We start from the raw sequence: 9,213 nt of genomic DNA on the forward strand, positions 1-9,213 counted from the left end.
TCCTACTTATATATTTATTCTTAACGTATATCCTTTTTTCTTTCTTCAGTTTATCCCTTTGTCTCATTCTGTGTTATTATCCTACCCCAAATGCCTTGATCATTCCTTCCAGTTCTCCATTCCTAGGCTTTCTATAACTTATTTATCACATTTACCACGAACTTCTGTTTATGTACGCTGGCATCACAAACTTCTGTTTGGTTGACTCTGTTGACGATGTCAGTTCCAGGTCGTTTAGTGAGGAAACAAAGATAGTTTTTTTTTATATAACCCCTCCCCCTTTGCTGAACATATCTTGCCAATTTTTTGCTTTCCCCCTATTTAAAGAAGCTTTTAATTACTGTACATGAAGAGGAGAGCTGCAAGACTGCATAATTTTGGGGTAAATTGAGAGCGTGGTTTTGTAAACAATTACTTTCCCAGAATTCCATAACCTTAAAGACTTTTAATTCAATACCAAAACACCTAACTTAAAAAACTTCTCTTAAACTTCCAGCTACCGAAGTTAATCAACGTCCAGGGAAACTTCGCTGCTAACTTCGCCGCCGCCCTCAGTAGACCCCCGGAGGGATACCACCAACACTGCCCGCAGGGCTCGCAGGACCTCGGACAGAGCTACGGTCACCACCACCAGCATAGCCGCGCCCTCTCAAATGGCAAGACTCAGCCCTCTGGGAGTCCTAGAAGCGCAGGACCTCAGGGTTACCCGAAGGGCACGCCCATCTCGAGGCTGAGCCGGAGCGTTGAGGAGCTGCCGAAGGACATCAAGGATCATATACAGAAGTGTCGGTGTTCCTGTGATCATATGGGATACGGCAATATAACGGTAAGTCTCGTGTTTCATTTCTTATGGGGATTGATTTATATAAAAACAATACATATGTATATGTGTATATATATATATATATATATATATATATATATATCTATATCTATATATATATATATATATATATATATATATATATATATATATAATTGTGTGTATGCATTTATACATTTTTACATGTGTATATATATATATATATATATATATATATATATATATATATATATATATGTATATGTATATATACATTACATACTGTACATTTATAAATGTATACATGTATACATGTATAGATATATATATTATATATATAATATATATATATATATATATATATATATATATATATATATATATATATATATTACATATAAATATATATATATATATATATATATATATATATATATATGTATAATTACTTTCTTCAAAACCTACCTCGTAAAACACCTTTCACCTTCGACCTCTTCCACTTAAATATCTAATTCCTCTCTCATTTTAATGTCCCGCCTACTGTCCTCAGGGATAGGGAGAGACAAAGAAGGGATAAAACGCTTACTTGTGATTCAGTAATCCTAATCTCCCTGTAATCTCTCCTGTGGGAGATTACTTGGGTACGAACACACTAAATGAATTACACAAGACCAGTTGAGTATATTTTTGTATATGTAAAACTTTATTTCGAGCAGTTCCACGAGTGTGCTTGAGGATAATACGATGAAGGAAGTCTTCAACTTTACATGATTTTTTTTTTTATTTTCTTAAATACGCTTATACTTCTTTTTATTTATTTATTTATTATTATTATTATTTTTTTTTTTTTTTTCTTTTTTTTTTTTTTTTTTTTTTTTAATGGGGTAAACATAGCTACCTTCTTTTTGAAGGACTTTGCTTTGGGATAGACCGTAGTCCCGATCGGCTGCCCTGCTTGACATCGCTTTAGACCCTGGTAGCCTTTTTTTTCTATTTCTTTTTTTTTTCTTTTTTTTTAATGTATGGGGTAAGCACAGTTGCCTTCTTTTTGAAGGACTTTTGATTTGCCTTTGAAATAGACCGTAGTCCCGATCGGCTGCCCTGCCTGACATCGCTTTAGACCTTGGTAGCTTTTTTTTTTTTTTTTTTTCGTATGGGGTAAACACAGTTGCCTTCTTATTGGAGGCCTTTTGCTTTGCCTTTGGGATAGACCGTAGTTCCGATCGGCTGCCCTGCCTGACATAGCTTTAAACCCTGGTAGAATTTTTTTTTTTATTTTTAATTTTTTTGTATGGGGTAAACACAGTTACCTTCTTTTTAAAGGACATGGCTTTGGCTTTGGGATAGACCGTAGTTCCGATCGGCTGCCCTGCCTGACATAGCTTTAAACCCTGGTAGAATCTTTTTTTTATTTTTAATTTTTTTGTATGGGGTAAACACAGTTACCTTCTTTTTGAAGCACATGGCTTTGGGATAGACCGTAGTTCCGATCGGCTGCCCTGCCTGACATAGCTTTAAACCCTGGTAGAATCTTTTTTTTATTTTTTATTTTTTTGTATGGGGTAAACACAGTTACCTTCTTTTTGAAGGACATGGCTTTGGGATAGACCGTAGTTCCGATCGGCTGCCCTGCCTGACATCGCTTTAGACCCTGGTAGCATTTTTTTTTTATGGGGTAAACGCAGTTACTTTTTTTTTTGAAGGACTTTTGCTTTGGCTTTGGGATACACTGTAGTCCAGATTGGCTGCCCTGCCTGACATCGCTTTAGACCTTGGTAGCTTTTTTTTTTCTTTTTTTTTCTTTTTTTTTTTTCGTATGGGGTAAACACAGTTGCCTTCTTATTGGAGGCCTTTTGCTTTGCCTTTGGGATAGACTGTAGTCCCGATTGGCTGCCCTGCCTGACATCGCTTTAGACCTTGGTAGCTTTTTTTTTTTTTTTTTTTTTCGTATGGGGTAAACAGTTACCTTCTTTTTGAAGGACATTTGCTTTACCTTAGGGGTAGACTGTAGTTCCGATCGGCTGCCCTGCCTGACATCGCGTGACCGGTAGCGTATGTTCACGTGTTGTACCAGTCAACAGTGTCGCTTCATCCCAGCAGCGAGGTGTCCTGGCACATTTAGGTCGTTAGTTTGAGACGTGTGAGTTGTCTGCTTTGTTTTAAGGTATTGGAGTGGCTTTGTTTGTGTATTAGTCTGTAAAATATTCACGCTCATTAAATTTGCAAAAGATTAATTTTTTTCTTCTAGTTTCTTAAATGAAAGTTTGGTTTACTAGTTGATATTCTTGAAATTCGGTAATATCTCATATGTTGTTAGTATATGCTTGACAGCTTCGCTATTTAAGAGCAAATCCGGTTTATCTTTTTCAATTCAGTTTAGTTTTTATTAATCTGTGTTTTACTTGATCTACTTAAATTAGTTTTAATTTTTCATTTATTTATATATATATGTATATATATATGCATGTATATATATCTATATATATATATGTATACATATATGTATTCATATATACATGTAATACATGTATATATATATACATACATATATATATATATGTATATATATATATATATATATATATATATATATATATATATATATATATATATACAGTATATGTATGATATTTTGACTAAATCTAACAGAGGCCCTTTGCGTGAATAGGCATAAGACCAGATGATAATGAGATATATATAAATATATATATATATATATATATATATATATATATATATATATATATATATATATAATATATACTTACACATATACATTATAGAACGTTGTGGTAGACTATGGAAAATCATCCTTGGTAGCGATCTGCTGAACTGAGGTGTAAGACCCTCTCAGGTTATATAGTTTCTTGTAGTGTCTGCAACCTCACCATCCTTGTGAACAAAGAATCGGTGTTTGGGGGAGCCTATAGGTCTACCTACTGAGTCGTCAGTAGCCATTGCCTGACGCTCCTGGCCTTAGCTTTGCTTGTCGCTGATCATATGTAGAAAAGGCTCTTTAGCTATAATATGCAGCTGTTCTAGGAGGACACTACAAATCAAACCATTATTCTTTAGTCTTGGGTAGTGCCATAGCCTCTGTACCATGGACTTCCTCTGACTTGGGTTTGAGTTCTCTTGCTTGAGGATACTCAAGCACAGTATTCTTTCTTTCATTTCCTTTCCTCAATGGGTTATTTTCCCTGGTGGAGCCCTTGGACATATAGAATCTTCCTTTTCCAACTAGGGTTGTAGCTTAGAAACTAATAACAATAATAATGATAATATATGGTTACAGTTCTCTTGCTTGAGGATTCTATCTTTCTTTTATTTCCTTTCCTCACTGGGCTATTTTCCCTGTTGGAGCCCTTGGACTTATAGCATCTTCCTTTTCCAACTAGGGTTGTAGCTTAGAAAGTACTAACAATGATAATGATAATATATGGTCAGTCTCTAGGGCATTATCCAGCAAGGGGAATGTCACTTTCCCTTGTCTTTGCCATTTATGAGCAAAAGATTAAAGAAAAGCCTCTTGTCTCAATGGTAGTCAGATAAGAAATGAAGACCAAATATTTTCCTTTCCAAAGTCATCCATATCTTCACAGAAGGATTTCTTATTGCGTCTTTCCAGGAGATTTAAATTTTCCATGTTCCTGGAAAAGGTATGCGAGGTCGGGATGTAATGGATAACGTTTCACGGGTAAAGGAAGATTTGCATAAAGAAATACCTTTATTGGTTGATTTTATAGCGAATGTAAATTGCACAAGATTGTTTACAGTTTTGCTTGTAGTTTTGCTCTTAAGAATTGCGATATTTATCTGCGTTAAATTTACTTTTGTTTCTTTTCTCCTCTGCTTGATTGGGTAATGTCACTGTCCCTTGTCTCTGCCATTCATGAGCGGACTTTAAAACTTAAGTGTTTTTAATACTTAGTTATAAGTTTTGATGTGGGTTACAATTAATTTTGTTTAATTTCATTTAATTCAATTTAATGATCATGGAAATTTTTCTAATACTTTCGATATGGAAAGATTATATATGTGTATATATATATATATATATATATATATATATATATATATATATATATATATATATATATATAATGTATATATATATGTATAATCTGTTTATATGTATGTTATATATATATATATATATATATATATATATATATATATATATATATATATATATATATATATATGTACATATATACATACTTATATATATATATATATATATATATATATATATACTTATATATATATATATATATATATATATATACTTATATATATATATATATATATATATATATATTTATATATATATATATATATACTTATATATATATACTTATATATATATATACTTATATATATATATACTTATATATATATACTTATATATATATATACTTATATATATATATACTTATATATATATATACTTATATATATATATACTTATATATATATATACTTATATATATATATACTTATATATATATATACTTATATATATATATACTTATATATATATATATACTTATATATATATACTTATATATATATACTTATATATATATACTTATATATATATATACTTATATATATATATATATATATACTTATATATATATATACTTATATATATATATACTTATATATATATATACTTATATATATATATATATACTTATATATATATATATATACTTATATATATATATACTTATATATATATATATATATATATATATATATATATATATACTTATATATATATATACTTATATATATATACTTATATATATATACTTATATATATATATATATATATATATATATACTTATATATATATATACTTATATATATATATATATACTTATATATATATATACTTATATATATATATACTTATATATATATATACTTATATATATATATATATATACTTATATATATATATACTTATATATATATATATACTTATATATATATATACTTATATATATATATATACTTATATATATATACTTATATATATATATATATATACTTATATATATATATATATATATATACTTATATATATATATACTTATATATATATATATATATATATATATATATATATATATATATATATATATACTTATATATATATATATACTTATATATATATATATATATTTATATATATATATATATTTATATATATATATATATTTATATATATATATATATATTTATATATATATATATATATTTATATATATATATATATATATATATATATATATATATATATATATATATATATACACACAGTATATAGTCAGTTATCTGCTGTTTATTATACATGAAATATAATATTTAGATTTTATTTAGAAATCTGTAAATAAAGAATGAGAATGGACAGGGCTCTCAATTCTACTGAGAATTAGTCCTCTTTCAGGACGATTATTCTTTTCGTATTTTTGGGGCAGTTCGTCCCCCGTGTACGTCATATTGAAGGTAAAATATATGTAAAAAAAAAAAAATAGATTGTGAATAAAATATATGTAAAAAATATTTGTTCGGTTTTTATATCGTAAGGGAAATTGAACAAAAAGTCTTCGAGTTTTGATTTAGATAAACAAGATTATTTTTGTTGTATTGAAGACTTTTTATTTATTAATGATTATGATTTTTTTTTATAAAAGATCCGTATATGGCTCTATATAAATTTCATACTGGGGTCGAACTGTCGCTCCGTCAAATAAAAGGCGAGGTCGCTACCAATCATACTACCAGAGGCTCCAAAAGAAGTCGAAACCCAAGTTCTAACTGAAATTCAGAATTTACCTGGCAAGACATCAGTCACATACCAACGAGTTTTACCTGACTTCCGGGCCCACCAGGTGACACAATTGATAGCTTTTCATTTGAATTACCCCTAATGAGTTAATATAGATGATACTCGACGTAAAATCGTGCTGAAATAAAAATAAATTTCTCTTATAGTGGGATCGAACCCTTGCCCCTTCAAATGAAAAGGCCTGGTGACTACCAACTATGGCACCAGAGGCTCTAAAAGAAGTTGGAAGTCTTTCAGAGCCAAGTTGATAGTCCCACGAATATTAACTCTAAATTAATTGCAAAGAATGTACTGTCGATCCTAAAAAAATGAAAAAGTAATAAGAATCCAGAAAACTCAATGCTTTAACCGTTTTACCCTCGCCATAAGGTTAAATTTCGAGCACATTTTGCTATATATTTTTTTTTCTAATTGCTCTAACAGCCTTAATTTTTGTCGTAGAGAGGTCAGGTTGGTCTCATTCTTTTCGAAAATGCCTGAATTTTCTCTTTAAGTTATCAAAAACATGCAAAAACTTGTAAATAACAAATGTTTTGCAAGAACGTACCGGTACGTCCTTTGGGGGCAAAAAAACCTACGAGCTTCTAAGAACAATCTGCAAAAATATAGTTTCTCGATATCTTCTATTATTCCATCCAGTTATTCAATGTGTATACTTCAGAGAAGTGTAATTCTAGAACAAGATATGGCGCACAGGGTCCTATCATATGGTATCCAGATATCTTTAAGAGATGAAGACAATGATGGCTCTCCGTCGATAGAATATTCCACCTAGTTCAGTGAGGGCTTCTGAAGCATACCTATACTGTCTTCGATAGAGATTCTATTTTATTTTTATCAGGTTTTCTCGATGCTGAAAATGTCGGTCAAGTCGATATGCGAGGTCTTTTTTTCCGGCAGGGTATAAAGTTATAGGCCAATAAGTTTTATTTGGGGAGAGTCATAATTTTAAGGCAAGTCGTAACAGCAGAAAAATACTTTATTCTTCAGAACGTTGTGCGGAAAAATAAAATTTTCTTTAGAACGTTATTTAGAAAAATAGCTTTTTTTTTCTATTTAGAACGTTCTGCAGAAAAATACCTTATTCTTTAGAACATTATGTAGAAAAATAGCTTTATTTTTTTTAGAACATTCTGCAGAAAAATATCTTATTCGTTAGAACGTTATGTAGGAAGATACCTTATTCTTTAGAACGCTCTGCAAAAAAATACACTATTCTTAGAACATTCTGCAGAAAAATATCTTATTCGTCAGAACGTTATGTAGGAAGATATCTTATTCTTTAGAACGCTCTGCAGGAAAATACCGTGTTCTTAGAACTTTCTGCAGGAAAATATCTTATTCTTTAGAACGCTCTGCAAAAAATTACCTTATTCTTTAGTTCGTTTGGCCAAAAAATATCTTATTTTGTAGAACGTTATGCAAAAAAATACCTTATTCTTTAGAATACTCTTCAGAAAAATACCTTGTTCTTAGAACGTTCTCCAAAAAAAATACCTTCTTTCGAACGTTCTCCAAAAAAAATACCTTGTTCTTTCGAACGTTCTCCAAAAAAAATACCTTGTTCTTTCGAACGTTCTCCAAAAAAAATACCTTGTTCTTTCGAACGTTCTCCAGAAAAATACCTTGTTCTTTCGAACGTTCTCCAAAAAAAATACCTTGTTCTTTCGAACTTTCTCCAAAAAAAATACCTTGTTCTTTCGAACGTTCTCCAGAAAAATACCTTGTTCTTTCGAACGTTCTCCAGAAAAATACCTTGTTCTTTCAAACGTTCTGCAGAAAAATACCTTGTTCTTTCGAACGTTCTCCAGAAAAATACCTTGTTCTTTCGAACGTTCTGCAGAAAAATACCTTGTTCTTTCGAACGTTCTCCAGAAAAATACCTTGTTCTTTCGAACGTTCTGCAGAAAAGTACCTTGTTCTTTCGAACGTTCTGCAGAAAAGTACCTTGTTCTTTCGAACGTTCTCCAGAAAAGTACCTTGTTCTTTCGAACGTTCTCCAGAAAAGTACCTTGTTCTTTCGAACGTTCTCCAGAAAAATACCTTGTTCTTTCGAACGTTCTCCAAAAAAATACCTTGTTCTTTCGAACGTTCTCCAAAAACATTCCTTGTTCTTTCGAACGTTCTCCAAAAACATTCCTTGTTCTTTCGAACGTTCTCCAAAAACATTCCTTGTTCTTTCGAACGTTCTCCAAAAACATTCCTTGTTCTTTCGAACGTTCTCCAAAAACATTCCTTGTTCTTTCGAACGTTCTCCAAAAACATTCCTTGTTCTTTCGAACGTTCTCCAAAAACATTCCTTGTTCTTTCGAACGTTCTCCAAAAACATTCCTTGTTCTTTCGAACGTTCTCCAAAAACATTCCTTGTTCTTTCGAACGTTCTCCAAAAACATTCCTTGTTCTTTCGAACGTTCTCCAAAAACATTCCTTGTTCTTTCGAACGTTCTGCAGAAAAATACCTTGTTCTTTCGAACGTTCTCCAAAAAAATACCTTGTTCTTTCGAACGTTCTCCAAAAAAATACCTTGTTCTTTCGAACGTTCTCCAA

General features: G+C 30.3%; 1 protein-coding gene across 1 annotated transcript in view; it reads left to right on the forward strand.

Moving 5' to 3' along the window:
• LOC137659675 (uncharacterized) overlaps nt 1-7,441 on the forward strand; it is a 13,825-nt gene extending 6,384 nt beyond the window's left edge. Inside the window, exons 2-3 of the mRNA XM_068394500.1 lie at nt 497-826; nt 7,328-7,441. Of these exons, the coding sequence (XP_068250601.1) occupies nt 497-826; nt 7,328-7,441 (444 nt within the window). The remainder of the gene's footprint in view (nt 1-496; nt 827-7,327) is intronic.
• Nucleotides 7,442-9,213: the final 1,772 nt, after the last annotated feature.

The sequence above is a fragment of the Palaemon carinicauda genome, chromosome 20, assembly GCF_036898095.1.
Source record: "Palaemon carinicauda isolate YSFRI2023 chromosome 20, ASM3689809v2, whole genome shotgun sequence".
Lineage (NCBI taxonomy): Eukaryota > Metazoa > Arthropoda > Malacostraca > Decapoda > Palaemonidae > Palaemon > Palaemon carinicauda.